The sequence below is a fragment of the Ceratotherium simum genome, chromosome 34 (assembly GCF_057802395.1).
Source record: "Ceratotherium simum simum isolate JZ-2026a chromosome 34, ASM5780239v1, whole genome shotgun sequence".
In the NCBI taxonomy this organism is placed as follows: Eukaryota; Metazoa; Chordata; class Mammalia; order Perissodactyla; family Rhinocerotidae; genus Ceratotherium; species Ceratotherium simum.
Window position 1 is genome coordinate 21,170,022 of NC_141933.1, and position 18,854 is coordinate 21,188,875.

General features: G+C 48.4%; 1 protein-coding gene across 8 annotated transcripts in view; it reads right to left on the reverse strand.

Moving 5' to 3' along the window:
• Nucleotides 1–2,690: 2,690 nt before the first annotated feature.
• Nucleotides 2,691–18,854, reverse strand: part of ATG13 (autophagy related 13) — a 49,137-nt gene continuing 32,973 nt past the window's right edge. For 6 of the 8 annotated variants that reach the window (XM_087423028.1, XM_004436920.3, XM_087423029.1 and 3 more), the window contains 10 exons: nucleotides 18,778–18,818; nucleotides 17,898–17,994; nucleotides 17,464–17,562; nucleotides 16,603–16,696; nucleotides 10,933–11,069; nucleotides 8,813–8,927; nucleotides 8,161–8,238; nucleotides 7,823–7,939; nucleotides 7,134–7,262; nucleotides 2,691–5,008 (listed from right to left, as the gene is read on the reverse strand). In XM_087423028.1, coding sequence (XP_087279154.1) covers nucleotides 4,931–5,008; nucleotides 7,134–7,262; nucleotides 7,823–7,939; nucleotides 8,161–8,238; nucleotides 8,813–8,927; nucleotides 10,933–11,069; nucleotides 16,603–16,696; nucleotides 17,464–17,562; nucleotides 17,898–17,994; nucleotides 18,778–18,818 — 985 coding nt within the window. In that variant the 3' untranslated portion in view covers nucleotides 2,691–4,930. Of the gene's footprint in view, nucleotides 5,009–7,133; nucleotides 7,263–7,822; nucleotides 7,940–8,160; nucleotides 8,239–8,812; nucleotides 8,928–10,932; nucleotides 11,070–11,485; nucleotides 11,597–12,352; nucleotides 12,452–16,602; nucleotides 16,697–17,463; nucleotides 17,563–17,897; nucleotides 17,995–18,777; nucleotides 18,819–18,854 lie in introns of all 8 variants that reach the window. The other 2 variants (XM_087423033.1, XM_087423030.1) reach the window with 2 other exon arrangements.

Here is an 18,854-nt window from a genome sequence, read left to right on the forward strand (position 1 = left end):
CATCTGGCTGTTAAGGAAGTGAGCATGGAGGTTCAGAACTTGGTGGGAAGTGTGGTGTGGTTCCGGAAGAGCAGATGGGGCCTCAGGAAGTCCCCTCCCCAGTCCCTCTGACCCCCTTCCTCTTCGTGTTCACTTGTGAGTGGGCATGAAGCCAGCTTTCTGACCATCTTCCAGGCTTAGAAGTGTGGACAGTCCCCTTCCATTTTTTGCACCTGCAGCATTCCAACTGGCCACCAAGTGCTGTGGCTGATGACCAGGGCCTCTTCTGTCTCTAAAATGGAGTGGACTGTGGTGGACGACAGTATGGGCTTCAGAGTCAGACCAAGGTTCGCATCCTAGTTCCGTCATTCACCACTAGCTCTAACTGGTACTAGTCGCGTAATTGGCCCCACCTCTGAGACTGGTTCTTCATTTCTCTGAGGATCAGAAATAATGTATACAGTACATAACATGGAGCAAGTACCCAGCAGTAACTAGAATGACCATCATTTCACAGATGAGCGAGTGGTAGTCCCAACCTCGTGCAGCAGCCGGCACTGGAACCCTCCTCTCCTGACCATTCTGCTCCTCCTCCCTCCCCTCAGCCTGAGAGCCTGCCACTTAGTCACACGGAGGCTATGAAAGATCCAGTTTTCCTTTCCTCTTTTGAGCAGGTTTTGCTTTGCTTTAAAGGTTAAGATGGTAAAATTTGTGATGTGTATCTTACCACAATTTTTAAAAATCGTTTATCACTGGGAGAGTCGGTCAGAATGTCACTTGGCACAGTGGTCAAGGTCAAGTTGCAGCTGTTTGCCGCCTGCCTGCTGATTGCAATCAGGAGGCCTTGGTGGCCTATCAGGCCTCTTCTTTTTTCTCCTCATCACTTGCTTGGGCTGAGGGAGCCAGGCCAGAGCTGCAGGATCAAGTGGTGGTGTTACATGGTGGTCACAAACACAGGCACTGAGCTCCAGGAGGCTGGTCCTGTTGCACAACTGTGGTCCTCATCTAGGCAGCTCAAACAGAAGGCACGGGCGGCCTCTCTCTCCCCCTGGCTCTGCTCAGCTCCAAGCTGGGTGACTGTTTACAACAGAGGGACAGTGACCAGGGCAATAACAAGAGAGGGAGTGGGAAACAGGGAGAGCTGTTTACTTAGGTTGGGCTCCTGGCAGGGCCTCTGCTGAGTGACTCAAAAGCCAGTCTGCCCTGCCTTAGCAACAGCAGGCCTCTGGGGGCCACGTGTAGGGAGATGCTTTAAAGGAGGTGGGACACCGTCGTCAGGCATGGGGCAACCGAACACTTTGCTTTTGGGGATCCCAACTGAAAGTGAGGACACCAGGGACAGTCTTTCCACCATTCCTGAGCCAGGGGTTGGACAACTCTGTCCTGACTGGCTGCGTGGTAGGGTATCATGGTCAATGTCTTGTGCAGTTTACTAACAAGCAAGGGCTCCCAGGGCCCCTCATGGCAGCAGTGGGCAGGCTCCATTCTTTTCAGCCCCAGGTTTGGGCTGAACTTAGAATACTCTTTTCTGTGTGTGTGTGAGGAAGATCAGCCCTGAGCTAACATCTGTTGCCAATCCTCCTCTTTTTGCTGAGGAAGATTGGCCCTGGGCTAACATCCGTGGCCATCTTCCTCTACTTTATATGGGACACCGTCACAGCATGGCTTAAACTGTGTGTCAATCTGTGCCCAGGATCCGAACCTGCGAACCCCAGGCCACCAAAGCAGAGAGGGCGAACTTAACCACTAAGCCACCGTGCCGGCCCCTGAATTTAGAATTTTCTAACCAGCCCTTTTCTGTCCTGGGGCCTGGCTTCAGCCTGAAGGGGGTGGGGAGCCACCCAGACTGCAATTGTCCAGGGCTGTCAGGCAGCCAGTCTCCAGCCTCTAGAAGCACCTTTGCCTCTGGGACGCTGGCTCTACCTTCAGCTCCCTTCCTCCACCGCAGGCACAAACTAGGAGGCAGGAGCTGCTTTGCCAGACTGAGATGCCTGCCGCAGAAGCCCGCAGGGGGCCACAGGAATAATCCCCGTGGGGATCTTCTACTGTTCAAGGCTCCTCAGAGACTCCCCCAGGCCCTGGCTTGAGCTGTTTGTCAGATCAGGGCAGCTAAGCAAACCTGAACAGGCCCCTGACTCCTGCTGCTTCACTCAGCCCCTTTCCTCTGTCTGGTTTGCTCAGCCACAGCCCTCACACTAGATCAGCAAACAGATCCCCGGCAGCTTGGGGAGCCCCAGTACACTCCCCGCTCAGCTTCTGCTGGAAACATGGCAGAGACCTGTCAACTGTCCTTCCGCAGAGCCAAAGGCGATTGCCTCCAGGCTGAGTGGTGAGCTGTGTTGCAAAGGGGGAAAAAGAGCTGATGATAATGGCCTACATTTTTGGAGATTTTACTACGATTGTACTTCATATGCATGTCTACTTCATACACATCATCCCACTGAGTATTTGCATACAAGCCCCTGAAACGGGAACATTACAACCAAGGAAAACGAGGAGGCTCTAAGAGGTTTCCTGACCCGCCCAAGGTTGCACAGCTGGGAAGTGGCCAAACCCCAGTACTCCAACAGCCTGCCTGACTCTGAAGCCCGCCTGTGCCTCACACGGCACGCTCTTCCCCCTCCACAGAGCCTGCCGGTGACCTGGGCCTGCAGAAGTGGGAGGGAGCTGGCTAGGATTTTAGACGACTTGCAGGACAGGAGGCTGTAAAGTACAGAAAAAATTTTATTGGAAATCTCTTGAATACATTTTAAAGGCTAGCTCAGTATTTCCAAACAAGATAGGCTGGAGGAGCGGGAGGGACTCTGCCACCTGGAGACAGATGACTGGTCCCAGTCCGAGGGGGCTGCAGGCATCAGTTTAGGGCTCATACCTTTTATTGTACAGGGCTGAGGGGCAAGGGCCGGCCTTGACAGTTGCTCTGCTCCTCCCAGGCTCAGCTCAAAGTCAGGGCTCAGCCTCCCTGGCCTCACTGATGGGGTCCTGAAGAAAGGCTGCTGCCTGCAGAGGCCAACAGTTGGGAGTCAAAGAGGACAATGGCTAACAGGCCTTTCCATGTTTGGCCTTGGAAGGAGGGCAGCAGCTGAGCTATTGGGGCCAGGTGGGGGAGGCAATCAAACTTGCAGGGCCCTCACCCCTCTCAGCGCTGGGGCCTTGCAGGTAAATCTGGATTGGTTTAGCAGGCCATCGGTGTGCTTTGGCCCAAAGATAGGAGGGCCAGTTAGACACCACTGCTGGGAACACTTCTTTGCGGCAGCAGAACGCACGCACAGGGGCAGGGCTCAGCCTGAGACAGCATCAGAGCCTACTCCGGCCCTCAGAGGTCAGCCTTGTAGGTGGGAACAATGTCACATGCATTTACTAACAAGCAATTGAGGGCCACCTGCTCCACAGCAGAACAATAGCTGCTGCCAATGAATACCCCAGGTGGGCCAGGAGGAAGGGGGCAGGCCTCGTTTTCCGGGGCCAGGACTACCAGTTAGGCCGGGAGAGACAAATGGTAGGTGGGTGAAGCTAGGCACTTGACTTACTCAAGTAACAATACCTGAAGGGTTAAGTCAATCATATGCCCAGCTTTGGTTTCTTAACAAGGAACCAGTCCAACCAGTAAACCTCAGGGCAGTGTACAGACCCCGGGATTAAAGGAAGGTGGCAGCCAGGCCCAGGCAGAAAGAGGAAAAAGCCCATAACTCAGCCCCAAGAAACAGGAACAAGTACCCCAGAAGGAGGGGCTGTCTGGCCTTCCCCGGGTCCACAGCAGGGCACACACAATGCCCCTTGGGCACTGTATGTGGCACAAACCTGGGGAGTCAACACACTTGGCACCCAAGACCTCCTGGGCTGCCAGAACAGAGTCAGTCACTGTGCAGAAGCTATGAGAGATTCAAGGCTCTCACCAGGAATATGTGAGTGTCCAAGGTAAAGCCTGTTGTCAGTTCAAATGCAGAGATTCTGGGAGGTTCTGTTGCCCTCAGCCAGCCATCTTCTTGGATCCTACCCTATATATATGGGAAGGAAGATCCTCAGAGCAGCAACCCAGAATCTGAGGAACCTCCACAGAAGGAGGCTCTGCCCCAGGGAGAGGCCCTCCACCATCCCCAAGTGAAAACATCTAACCTCAAACATATTTTCTCTATAAAATATCTGATTTCTCTGAAAGTAATAAATAATTACCGTGTTCTATAACCAAGGAGCAGCAATGGGGAGGGAGGAGAGGAAAGAGAAGAACCTTTGCTGTGACGCCTAATGACAGAATCCTAGAGACACAGGACTGTGTTTCCACGTAGCTGAGGAGCTGAGCACAGGCAGCCACCAGGGCTGCTCAGACCTTCTGTTAAGGGATGAGCTGGCACACCTTCAAGGGGGGAATGGCTGACTTTGGAGTTGGGCAGGAGGCCTGTCATACTGCCAAAAGTAGAGGCACAGGGGCAGAGAGAGGAAGAAGATACCAGAACTAAGGGAAACAACATAGAAAGCCTGAAGGAGTCCTTCCTTCTTCCTCCCAGCACCGACTCCTTCCTCTTTCTGCCACCACCCCAGGCTCTGGGCCACCAGCTGGAATGTCAAATGGTGATGGTAAAGGCAGGCAGGCGAGGGGCCAGCTGCAGGGCAGCCCCAGGGCAGGGGGCCGGCAGCAGGAGGAACAGGATGACAACCTTTGTGAAGCAGACGCTGATGGGCGGTGTAAGCAGATGGCCCTGTGGAGGGCCCTTTTGTTACAAAAGGTCTTCCCATCTCCAGGGCCAGAGGCTGAGTCCTCTCAAATGCTATTACTGGGCTTGACTGCTGCCATGGAGTCTCCAGGAGGTACAAGAGCAGGGATGTCGGGGTCCCCAGCCTCCCCTCCACCTGGCTTGGAGCAGGACCAGGGATGGGAGCAGCTGATGAGTGAGAGGCTCTTTGTCTCCTGGGACCACAGAAAGGGGACGCTGGTACTCGAGGACACCAACTTTTACTGCAGGGTTTCTACAAAGGCATCAAATTCTCGGACATTCTTCTCGTGCACAGCCAGCTTCTCTGGTAGTGAGTCCTGTACCGGGAGGGGAGAGAAAAGCTGCTTATTCAGGTAGGGCTTTGATGAGGCAGTTAGCCCAGTCACCCTGGGCTGAGGAAGGGAGCGCAGCAGAGAGCTGGCTCAGCAGGGCTGAGCTGGGAGAGCAGGAGAAGGCAGGGCAGCTGAGCAGGCACTGGACAGCAGGCTTATGTCCAGCAGGGTTTTGTTGGGGCTGGAGGGTTGACAGAACAGCCTAGGAACTCCAAGTGGGCCACACACTTAACGAGATAGAAAAGGACCAGGCTGACAGAGAAATGGAGGACAACAGGATGATAGAGAAATCACACGTGAGATATCGTTGGCACAATTAGACTGACTAGAATAAAACAATAGGTTCAGAGTGCTACAAATGAAGGAAAGGTTCTGAAAGATTTCTTCACATCCTGTGCTGGGCACCAGAACCCCCTTCAGGCACATGGATAAGGAGCCCTAACCACAGGCCCAAGAGATGCTGACTCAGCAGGTCTGTGGGGAGGCCTAGGAATCTGCATCTTTACACCAGCTGAGGTGAGAGGGGGCTGAGAGAGAACAACAAAAAAAGAGAAGAAAACAGAACCATGAGGAGTTAAGTTTAACTGCCCACAGGAATCAACTCTTAATAAAAACTTGACCTTGGGGCCGGCCCCGTGGCTTAGCAGTTAAGTGCTCACACTCTGCTACTGACGGCCTGGGTTCGGATCCCGGGCGCGCACCGACATACTGCTTGTCCGGCCATGCTGAGGCCCCGTCCCACATACAGCAACTAGAAGGATGTGCCACTATGACATACAACTATCTACTGGGGCTTTGGGGAGAAAAAGGGGGAAAAAAAAAGAGGAGGATTGGCAATAGATGTTAGCTCAGGGCTGGTCTTCCTCAGCAAAAAGAGGAGGATGGGCATGAATGTTAGCTCAGGGCTGATTTTCCTCACACACACAAAAAGACTTGACCTTAATCAGGCGGTCTGTCTCCACTGATGAATTTGCATCTGCAGACTCCCTGACAGGCACAACATACTTGGAAGGTGGGACACTCTCTTGCCTCAGAACCTATAACATGGCCTGGACATACCAGACAGCCCGGCAGGTCTGGGAGGCTGGGGCAACCGGCTGCAGCGTCACTTTGAAAGCCTTCAGAGTTCAGTTCCTTCCAAGCACATTTCAAATGAGAGTCTGGGGAGTCAGTAGTTAAGCCTAAAATCAGAAGCCAGACTCTCCAGGATCAAAGCTTTGTTTTGCCCGCTTGGTGTGACCACGGGCAAGTTATCTGTTCAGTGTTGGTTTTCTCATCTGTCAACTGGGATAATAAGAAAACCTACCTCTCAGGGTTGTTGAAGCTTCATGTAAAGCACTTAGAAAAATGCTTGGCACCTAGAAAGCCTCGATAAATCTTAATAATAGTAATGACATTATTACTCTATTGTTATTATTACTGTGCACGCTTTTCTGTTTAAAGAAATCAAGGGCAGCTATTCCCAGATTCCTATGTCTTGAGCCATTCCTCTAATTTCGATATAGGAGATGATAGTCCCACCTCAAGCAGAGGGACCCCGACATCTCGTGGTGTGGGGCCCCAGAGTTTCTGGCTGTGCAGGGCGGTCCTCTGTCCTTCGAGGCAGGAAATAGGAAATAGCCTAGGTGGAGATGTGGTAATTACAGTTAGTACCAGGACATCTGGCTAAGCATGAGAACCGCTAGCTGAGGGACGGGCTGTCTGCGGAAAGGGCAAGAACACCAAGAGTCAGCCTCACGTTTCTTCTGCCCTGGACCATTGGCATCTGCCTGGCAAGCTAAACAGCTGAGGCAAGAGCTGTTGGAGCAGCTTGGTTCGTGGCATCAGCAAGTAGAAGACCTTGGGCACCAAACAACAGGAGTGTGTCAGTACTGCTGGGAGTGTGCAGAGAAAAAGAGGAAGCGAGCGCAAGCAAATTCAAGATAACGACTGCCAGGCACAATGCAAATCTCAAGTGTGATCAAAAGAAGATAATGGTCTAAAAGTATCTCTTTCCTGTTATAGGGAAGATGGGAGAAGAGGGGTAGGAGGAGTAACAGGAAGAAATTTCTAGGCCTGTGGAGCAGGAATGACCATCAAAGGGGTGTGGTGGGGGAAGGGGTTTCCATACCAAGTCTTCGGCCATGGACTGTGCCCCAATATCTATGGAGAGGCTGCTCAGCTGAGGGGGGTTCTGAAATTCACGATAGAAGGTCCCCAAGTCCATTGGAAGAATGTCATCTTTAGAAAAGGCCGGTTTCTTCAAAAATAAGACAGACTCAGGTTAGCTTGCCTTGGACCACAGGGGAAAATCAGAGGACTTAAGCGACGAACAACACTCTTTCCTTCCAGGAATTGTCAAAAAAAAGGTTCCTCCAGGCTTATCTTAGGAGGAGCATCTTTATACCTTTCTCTTCTGGGCAGCTGAATTCTAACCCTGGTGGTAACACTCTTCTCCCCTGGTTAGGTTTCTGTCTCCTTCCTTCAAACACCTTTCCTCAGCAAAGGGCTATCCACTCAGGCATGAATATGACCTACATGCATACCACTGGGAAATCCCCATTTAGAGCTGGATTTCATTATGAATTTCAACCAAAGACATGGCACAAAATGCCTTATTGTTCATGGGTCTCCAAATGCCTCCCCAAGCAGGGTATGAGGGCAGGTTCCCCACATAAACTGCACCGCCGGGCACCCACCTGCCCCATCCCCTTTGTCTATGCTGGCCCATGTGATCCCTGTGAAGGAAGTCCTGTTCAAATTCTTCCAGGTTTATTTTCCCTGGGGCAGCAAAAGTCAAGGAAGGCGATGGCAACTTACAAAGTCAATCATAACAAAGTCGTCGTGAGTATTGCCACTGCTGCCGCCGCTGGAGCCATCAGAGTGCAGGCTGCCCTGGAGAGGAGATTCAGTCTCTGGGGAATCCGGAGGATTCACCTGTTTCAGAATAAGGCAGAGGTAGGGGCTGGTTCTGTGCACTGGGTGCAAGTTACCATTAACAATCAAGGGTTTTGTAAGGGACCCAACGTGAGCTGCAAATCCATAAAGCAAGGGGCATGGCTAATGGTCTGTGGAGGAAGAGTGCCTCGCCCGGGAAGGACCACGACGACTACAGCGCCATCTCCCTGGACGTCCCCGTTAGTCAACGGGGGACTCACCATGGGATCAGCATCCTCCAGCTCCAAATTCTTGGGAGCAAACATGGCAAAAGGTATGTCCAAACTGGTCAGGGTCACCTGAAGGGATACAGGACAAAGTATTAGTGCCCGCCCCTCCCCCAGCTTATGTGCCTCCTTAAAGGCTGCCAGAAGCCTGGAGGTCCAGCAAGTCTGCACACCTAGGCTGACCACACCACCCCTCAGGTCCTTGTCCTGTTGGAGACCGACCCCCCCCACTTCCCCCACTTCCCATCGCATGCCCACAGCATAGACAGGGGTTAGGGCTCCCCAGGACCCTGGAGATTCAGCTTTGGAAGCTTGACCCACAGTAATTCAGTAACAACTGTTCTTCACTGACAGAGCTGAGGAGAAACTTCCTATTTCAAGTTAGGCTGAGACAATGACACTTCCCATGCAATGTGCTTGTACTAAAGGATGTCTAGTCTCCCTCTCCTATGGGAGGCTTAAAAGATCACAGAACAGTAGTTCTTAACTATTTCTAGAGGGGTGTGGCAGGTTACTAACCCTCTTCACCAAAAATTCACCCATACACAATTTTGCATGCAATTTCAGTGGTGCCTACAGATCTCAGCTTAAGGCCTCACTCTAAGGGCTCAGACATTCTCACAGGTGGCAGTGGCAGAAAAATCACCTGGTTGATGGGTTTGTTGACAAAAGCCCCCACTTTTCGGACAAAGATGGTCTCCAAGACATCATGGGGGGAGGCCCGTCCCTCACTGCTGTTTGATACAGTTTCAGTATCCTCGCTAGAGAAGAAAGGTAGTGTTGGTACTCACTCTCAAACCACAGCAGAGCCTACACGGTGGGGCTGCAGCCTAGGGCAGGAGCTGTCCCCCACCAGCCCACCCACGTGGGAAATGGCAACAAGCGTCTGGCTGCTGCCACTGTCACCTTCCCTTTTGAGTTGAGAGCAGAGGACTGCATTTCCTAGAACAACTCAAAATTATGCATATAGCGTTACAATTGTGTAAAGCTTACATAAAATTTAAGCTGAAATACCAATAAGCATTAGTTACCATGCATAGAGTAATCATATGTATAGGCAAGCAGCTCTCATAAACAACTGTAACTTTAGTATTAATCTTTTACATAGCGAGACTCAAGATTTTAGCTCTTCTCCATCTTCTTTGTTTTATCTAAAAATACCATAAGACCGTATGGTTTACAGTACAATGTTCAATTTATGCCTTACCTCACAAGAGACATTGCCATTATTCTAAGTCAAGAGTCCCAAATTTGAGTCTAGTTAGCCAGAGCTTTCTCTGGCCATGACAAATCGCTGGGCTGCGGTCCACTGTGCTCCGTACCACATTTCCTCCCCTCTCCTCGCCCGCAATCATCCCTCCATTCAGCAAGGTCTTTCAATGACATTCAGTTGGGTTGCTCCCACTCCCCCCCTCTCCAGACCCCCAGACTGGTGATGACCCGGATGACAGGGGCCTGCAAGCAGCAGAAACAGGGGCACACACTGTGGCTGTCAGACTAGTAGTCACAGCCCTGCAAGCTGCGGGGGATAGGAAAGGTCCTCTGGCCAAAAGCAGGGGCCCAAGGTTGGGAGGAGGACTGTACAGTCCAAGTGGCCTCTGGACTCCAGCCAGCACTGAAGAAAGGCCTGAGCTCTGATGACCTGGATTTATTTAAGAATCCCCTCACAGGGGCTTCTCTCTTTAGCTACTCCTGGACATGCCCCAGGCATCGAGACTCAGAAAATGCGTATAAAATGACTAACAAGATCTTCTTTTGATTATCTAACAGGGGGAGGGATAAGAGAATGGAAATTTGGGAAGCCAGGAATGAAAGTAATTATTTTTCCTGATGGACGGCACAAAAAGATCTTCCCAAACAACTCCCCTCCCACCACTCCACTGTGGGAATGAAAAAAAAAAAATGCCAGGAATTTCTATTATCCGAAAATTCATTTAAGATGTGGTGAGGCAATCAACGTCATTGTCTCTGGGGCCTTCCAGTCAAGGGAGGGGAGGGCAGAGCAGGTCAACACAGCCTCAGCTTCCCATGGGAGAACTCTGAGTGGAATGGAAGAGAGAGCATGGGCTTTGCAGTCCGAGGAGCTGGGCGTGTGCCCAGCCATTTTGCGAGCTAAGTGCTCTTGGGCAAATTACTTAATGCTTCTGAGATCCTGTGGTCTTGGAAAAGGAGGTAACAGTGGTGATTTTTGCAGGGTGGGATTATGAGAACTTTCATTTTCTACCTAATCAACATCTTCATAATGTGAATTTTACAGAATGTATCATTTCTGTCATCAGAAAAGACAAAGATTTTAAAAAAACTTTAATGAGGAAAAATAGCTGTTTCTAAAGGATCTCCACGTGGTGCTAACATAGCAGAAAGAGAAAATCAATCCTAACTACCACCAAGATACACTGTGGCCCCAGACTCCAGGGTGACGGCAAACAGCCCGTTCTACAGGAGAAATGAGGACCGACTCCAAGGGAATAAATCTCGGGGCCAGAGAAAAATGTCTGAGAAACCCCTTCACTGTGATAAGGTGTGAGGGTGATAAGAGCCCAGTCCCTGCTGTTGGCAGTGAAGCCCAGGGCCAGCTTCCTTACATACCAGCTGCAACATAAGATCCTTATCAGGAACTTGAAGGATTCCACATTTTGGGTGCAAATGCCAAGCCTGAGCCAACGCTGACAGCTGCTCTTTCCTGATACCAAATAAGCACATGTGTCAGGCAGGACAGGCCCCCTGGCTGGCCTGAGCAGTGGCAGAGCCAAGACGTGAACTCACCTGCTGGAAGGTGTGGCAGCACAGTGGGCCCCGTCAGAAGGGGTGTAGGTTGCCAATCTCTCCTGGTCAGCCTGGGCACCGTGGGCAGGCTGGTTGGGAGCAAGGGGTACCCCACCTTCCTTCCCGGGAACCATTAGCTGTGGGGAAGAACGGAAAAATACAGTGACTCAGGGCAGTGTCAGGCAGGAGGGGAAACTCACGGCCTAGCATGATGATGTCTGCTTTCGAGCTTTTCCATCACCAATGCTGCCACCAAGTGGGCAGGAAACCTTGGATCTTTATCCTCTCTAGGATTCAGTAAATGGGAGACATGCAAGATAAGGACTACGCAAGGAGAAGGAAAGAGAGGGAGAAAACACCTGGGAAGCTCTTCCTTCCTTTCTGAAGTCTAAGAAGCCCCTTCCTCTCAGTCACCTTAGTCCTCCAAAGTCACAGCAGAACTTTGCTTCAGAACACTTAAAATAATACCAGTGTATCAAGAGGCCCCTCAACTGCCTCAGGGCAGGGGAGGCAGCATAGGAACCCCCAGGGTGCTCCCCATCTTCAGAGATACCTGGTGAGGGTGTGTGGCGGTTAAGCCAGCAGCAAACACTACTGGATAAGCCAGGTCAGCTGATCCAACGCCCAGGGCAGCAGGTTGATAGGAAAGGCGAGAGCTTGAGAGCTAAGCAAGAGAAAAACAAAGAGGGGCAGAGGAAAGGAGGAGAAAAAAATAGGCCATCCTAGAGTATGACTAACGATCAAGATCAGCAGAAAGGTAAGAAACGGATCCCAGCCCTCATCCTCATGGTGCAGGTGCCTGATGGAAGGGTTAAAGACAGACCAGGCTATTACTTTCTGATAAGGAAACAGAAACTTGTTTGCAGCGGGACTGAGATTCCCAGCTCTGCACCCTTCCAAAGGCCTCCAGAGTTTCCCGCTCCCCCTTTTCCCAGGGGCTCAGCTAACTTTTTTGGTTTCCAGCCCAGGTGATCTGTGGAGCACAAGCCTGGGCAGAACTTGGAGCCAGTCATCAGTTTTTCCCAGGTCATTCTAATTTCTCCTTTGTCCTACTGAAGTCCCTTTAAAACATAGGGCATCTTCTCTAATCATACCTTCCATTACCCCTGGGTATGGGAGGGTTCCTATTTATATTGAAAAAGAAAGAATACCACTCTTGGATTGTTTATTTGGAAATAAGATATAAATAACTCCAAGTATTTTTCACATCAATGGTGGGAGGAGGGGCAAATGAGAAACCCTATTTTGGGCTGGTGTGCTATGGCTATGTCCTCTTAAAAATCAATTATCAAGCCTCAAAATAACCCACAGAACACTTGGGGACATTTAAATAGCTATACCCTGTACTTTACTTTATTTACAATTTTTAAATAAAAAGATGCCATCTGATTATATCCCCATCTTCCCAGTATGGACTCACTTGATGGGAAAAGGCCAGTCCTGCCATGGGGACCCTCAGGGTGTCCATCACCACAGGAGTAGGGGTCTGAAAATGTGCCTTTGTGACAGTAAACACACACTGTGCACAGATACACACAGAGACAGGAGAAACAAGGGAAGAAAAAAGAAAAGGGACTTGAGAAAGAAGTGAAAAAAACTCCAGAAGGAGCAGTAGCAATAGAGGCTGAAATGCACAGTGGAAGTCAGGGGTGAAGCAGGGAAAAGCTGCATGACTGCCTTCCCAAAAGGACCACTTGAAGAGTCTGAAGAAGAGATGTTTATCCCAGGGGGCTCCACTGCACGCCTGTCTCCCTGATGAGCAGGTGGAAGACAAAGCTGAGTCAAGCTGGTGTGACTTGGCAAAACAGGGAAACCTGAACCAAGCATTAGTCAGTCTTTAGTCAAAAGAAGGTGGGAGGATGTTAGAGAACAGCCTCCAAAACAAAGGGCCTGGGAGCAGACACAAGGTGTGCTGAGGATGAATGAGGACACTAAGGTTAAAATGTTAGGCTGAAGACCTTTTTCTGGGGACCCAGAATCTGCAGGGACAGGTTTAAACAGTTGACATTTGTTGGTTGGAACTTTAAATTGCTCAGGTACCCAGCTGCACACTTTCCTACATTATCCTAGGGAAGATGAGTGGGTGTGTGCAGGTATAGGCATAGGGGGTGTGTGTGTGTGTATGTGTGTGTGTTATCCTAGGGAAGATAAGTGGGTGTGTGCAGGTGTAGGCAGAGGGTGTGGGGGTGTGTGTGTGTGTGTGTTATCCTAGGGAAGATGAGTGGGTGTGTGCAGGTGTAGGCAGAGGGTGTGGGTGTGTGTGTGTGTGTGTGTTATCCTAGGGAAGATGAGTGGGTGTGTGCAGGTGTAGGCACAGGGTGTGTGTGTGTGTGTATGTGTGTGTGTTAGTATCCTAGGGAAGATGAGTGGGTGTGTGCAGGTGTATGCATAGGGTGTGTGTGTGTGTTTTCTTATAGTCCCTAATGGTTTTGGAGAACTTGATGGAGTAAAAGCTGTGGCACTTTCAAAATTCTTATGATTTTAAAGCTAATTATGGGCATGAAGATTATTTTGAGTCTTGCTGTTCCATCTTTAAGTCTCACCAATTAGCTAATTAATGCTTAGAACTGGAGGTCGGACCTTAAGTCACACTAGCAGGTTCAGGGTCACCACTATTTCTTGACTCAACTCCGGGCCCAAATGACACAATGATCCTTTTTTTGTTGGCAAAACAAACACCACATTAACATGTATTTACTGGACTCTAGCAAAAGCTCAAATAGAAGTTGTTGAACAATTATGCAATTCCCTAGGTTAAACCAAGGAAAAAACTATTTCAGTATTTACAGGAATGAGGAGACCTGATGGCAAATGATTTTCTCTCTGTTCTACCATCAAGGTTCAAAATGAGTATTTCTACACCAAACCGTATCAGCCTTGATTAGAGGTACTCAGGGAGTAGTGACAGGGCTCGCCCATGGGTTGCTCAGTATTGATAAGATCTTGGTGTAGTGATCTACTTGTAAACTGTGACAAGACAAACAGGCAACTGATACCATAAAAAACATAGGCTCTCCTTACACAGGTCAACAAACATTTTTGCAAACATCATGGGCAGAAACTACTTAACTTTCCTTTACTTTTGGGGTCAGGTCAAATTTCCACTCTATCAGAGAAAGAAACAAATTGATTTGTTAAGGCCCAGCCTCACCATCTCTCATATCTCTGAAGTCATAAATTTATTTATTCTTTATGAATTTATCACTTGTAAAACAAAATAAAACTGTTTAATGAACATTAAAATTGACAAATTCACTTTTTGATTATCAAAAAAAATAATCTACTCCCACTAATGTGCACTAGTGAGAAAGCGGTCTAGTGGTCTAGTGGTTAAGATTCGGTGCTCTCACCACTGTGGCCCAGTTCATTTCCCGGTCAGAGAACCACACCACCCGTCTGTCGGTTGTCACACTGTGGTGGCTGCGTGTGGCTGGGATGCTGAAAGCTCTGCCACTGGTATTTCAAGTACCAGCAGGTCACCCATGGTGGACAGGTTTCAGTGGAGCTTCCAGACTAAGACAGACTTGGAAGAAGGACCTAGCCACCCACTTGAGAAAAAACTGGCCATGAAAACCCTATGAATAGCAGGGAGCATTGTCTGATAGAGTGCCAGAAGGTGAGAGGATGGCACAAAAAGACCGGGCAGGGTTCTGCTCTGCTGTGCACAGGGTCACTAGGAGTCGGAATCGACTCAACAGCACTAACAACAGAAAGAGGGCTTCCCATTTTTGGTATTACTCTGTGTCAGTAAGTATACCAGAAGCTACCCCCTCCCAGAGCAATGGCGACACTCAGGCCTACATATATTAATGGGGGGAGGAGAATAACAATTCTCACACCACCAAACCAAACCATCTAGGTAACTTTACAACAAAAACCTCTTTAACTCTAAATTGGGACAATAGAAATAATAGTGATCCGGATTTTGTAACATCCTTCACACACATTAGGTTAGCTTTTGCGCCTAATTTATGCTTTTCAAACAGATTAGAACCATAATTTTAATCCATTATTTCCTATCAACACAGGATGGAATAAATTTAAATTGCTTCTTAAGGGGCCAGCCTGGCGGCACAGCAGTTAAGTGCGCGCACTTCGCTTTGGCGGCCCAGGGTTTGCAGGTTCAGATCCCGGGCGCGCACCAACGCACCACTTGTCAAGCCATGCTGTGGCGGCGTCCCATATAAAGTAGAGGAAGATGGGCACAGATGTTAGCCCAGGGCCAATATTCATCAGCAAAAAGAGGAGGATTGGCATCAGATGTTAGCTCAGGGCTGATCACTCTCACAAAAAAAAAAAATTTCTTCTTAATTAAGAAAACAAAAAATAAAAACTTATGGATAGCCAGTTAATCTGCTGGGTTCCCAAAATAAGATGGCAAAAAGGGATAATCTGGGGCTAGTTTAAAAGAAAGTAGAACTGGGCCGGCCCCGTGGCTTAGCGGTTAAGTGCGCATGCTCCGCTACTGGCGGCCCGGGTTCGGATCCCGGGCGCGCACCGACACACCGCTTCTCCGGCCATGCTGAGGCCGCGTCCCACATACAGCAACTGGAAGGATGTGCAACTATGACATACAACTATCTGCTGGGGCTTTGTGGGGGGAAAAAAAGGGAGGAGGATTGGCAATAGATGTTAGCTCAGAGCTGGTCTTCCTCAGCAAAAAGAGGAGGATTAGCATGGATGTTAGCTCAGGGCTGATCTTCCTCACAAAAAAAAAAAAAAGAAAGAAAGTAGAACTGAGTTAGGTCCAGATGAAACTAATGTGAAAGTCAATGAGGAGGGGAATAATAGAGATGATGGGCAGGTAGAGCAGGGATCTGCAGGCAATGAGGTAGAAGGTGAACGACTTAGGGTGGAGGGAAGAAATGTGCTCTGAAGTTCAGTCAGCTGGCAAAAATGACTCCTTAGCTGAAGTAGTCTCAGTACCATGTGCATTATACAACAAGGCCATACAGGCACTTCTTCCTGGGAAGCCAAGAACATTGTTTGGAGTCTATGTGTTATTACAACTGGGTTTGACACTGAAGATGGACTCAAGCGGAAAAGCTAATGGTTAAAAATGTTCAGATAGAGAATGCAATGGGCAGAAATCTGTGTCAACTATTAAGAAAAACTGCACTGCTGGTTTCTTACTGGCACTTTATGCTAAATCATTATTGGCTCCTTTTACGTTCCTTCCATTTTTAGGAACCATATTTACCACTTCAAAAGAGAAGTAGCTACCAAATTAACAAGTGTAGGGTAGAGTACCTCTCTGGTATCAGAATGCATCTGGGAGCCAGCACTGATGGCCTAGTGGTTACCGCTTCAGCAGCTGGGGATCATCTCCCAGTTGCAGAACCACACCCATCTGTCAGTTGCCATGCTGTGGCAGTGGCTCACATATAAGAACTACAAGGATTTACAACTAGGATATACAATCATGCTTGGGGCTTTGGGGAGGGGAAAAAAAGGAATGCATCTGGAATTCTGTCACTGATTTTCTAGGGAATTTAAGATGTCCCTAGGAAGGTAAAGGTTACATAAAATCTTGTGGGTTAAGAATAGTTACAACTAGAATGTTGCATTATCACTTGCTGGATAAGAAGGCTCTCCTCATCCCTCACAATAACCCCCTCGAAACAATTACCACCACCACCAAACAAGACTGTATCAAGCTGTCTTCCCTACCTGGGATGGAGGGGAGGTGGAAAAAGAAGTGGTACACACTTCTTGAGAATCTTCCACAGAAGGATATGTTACTCCAGTGTCCTCACCAGCGGTTCTACAGTGAGGAGAAAAGAAATCATGAATGTTATGGTATAGCATTCAATTTCCGAAAGGATACAAAGGAACGTGCGATAAGGATGAAAGTTGTGACAAGAATTCAGACAGAGTTCATAACGGCAAGAGAGAGAGAGCAGCATTTAGAGGCTAACAATGGCTTTCTTTTTTTTTTAAACCCAAACATCTTACCTGACATATCATTTGAGAGCATTTTCTTAAGCCTGGCCAGTGTCGGGGCCAAAGAATTGTCAGCAATAGAGACGCGGTGAAAAAAAAGTCTAGACTCCAAAGACAAAGCTATCCAACTTTACAAGTCCTTCACATAAAGGTAGTATCCCTGATACACATCTATTCCAGCCTCTGGAGAATTCTGTTTTCTGGGATCTAGGCCTGGTGATATTTGATTCTGATGTATAACTGAATTGTGCCAACGGTGACCTGAAAACCATTAATTTGTGAAGGACATTCCACAAATTACTGCCATTCTTGTAGTCTCTAAGTAAAATCAAATCAAAAGTCAAATCACTACCATCAAGATCCGAAACGTCCAATAATTTCCTGACATATTCTGTATACCTCAAGTCTTGGTGTACCTTACAGGCAGCAGCAAGAAGGGAAGCTAGCCGCTCTATTTCTCTCCATGTGGGGTCTCCATCAGTGCCCCCTGCCCGTCGGTGAGTGCTGATAAAAGTGCCCTATGTACCTGTGCAAGATGGATGCTTCTGCCAAGCTGCAGTTGGGGGAAATGCCTTTCACATTCCTCACCTGTAATTGCAGGGGTGCATGGGCGAGGAGCTGGGATAGGGACGGTCCACAAAGTGATCAATGATAATCCCCATGATAGGTGGGGTCCTCTCAAATTGCCTGTAATGCAATAAGCAGATGATAGTATTTGTTAGAATGCCTTTCTAGCACCTCTGAAGTCCTCAGAGGGCCCCTCACCTTCTATCTATTGACAGGAACCAGTAGAGCCTTAACAATTGCATCCCTAAATATAAACAACCAACTCTACACTGTTGGCTCTGGGACATTCAGATTCTCCAATCTGGAAACTGGTCTCTCTCTTGATTTCATTCTTCAGAAGGGGACTGATTTCAGCAATGGCAAAGCTGAACTGTAGGCTTAGCCACAGAGTTTTGGAAAAAAATCCTTCAATGTCTTTGGAAGAGTTCTTTTGGATTCCAAGGTTCTTTCCTCACCTGGTGGACATGAATGCCAAGTTAATTCTGTAAGCACAAGAAAGAGTGATGGTGCCCACTGGGGTGCCCACTGTCCCAACACGAACTGTCTGGAAACCTAGGAGAAAAGACAAATAAACAGCTCTTTCCCAGAGAATACTGGCACTGCCCCCAGTCTGTCTTTTCCTGAATCATTCAGCCTATTGTACAATTTCTGACACCCACTTAGCACCTTGAGTACAGAAGCCTCAATTTCATATATATGTGTCTATGTATGTATGTATATATATATTTTTTTCTTTCAATTTATTCTTGAGCTAATACTGGCAAAAGAAACAGCATTCTATTTCCAGTTAAAATTACCTTCAAAGAGGTAAAACAATTATTAGTCCTAAAGCTTGAGCAAGTCCTAACCAACGCTGCCCAGATGTGTCACATGCCCAATGAGACAGTAAAAGGGCACAAAGAGTTGATCACACGAACACCTCAATTTATGAAGTAACTGCACTCCCACCCAAGCTGCCACTCCAGAACTAAGTATAGAAGAGCCAGGGCCTTGCAGGTGATACTTCCAACAAAGCTTTCCTGGTTTTCTTGGTTTCATTTCCAAGTTTTCAAAATTGTTGATGCTCATTAAAAACATTTAACATGCTCATTGTAGAAAATTAGGAAAACAGACAAATGTATAAACAGTAAAAAAGAATACTGAGTTACTGGGACTTTTGGGAAAATTATTCAGTCATTCCCTGGCAGCTCTTTGGACCACCTACCTGTCTTTCCCTTACTCTGTATCATACATATTAAAATCACAAGCTACGTATTATTACAGGCAGCATCCAAGCCCATCTCCGAAGTCAGGAGCACTCTTAACACTACAAATGTTTTCAACCTTAATACATACCTTCTCCTAAGCCATTCAGCTGAACTTCCCCAAAATATATCCTGTAGGGAAGAAAGAAAAAGAAATGTTACCTGATT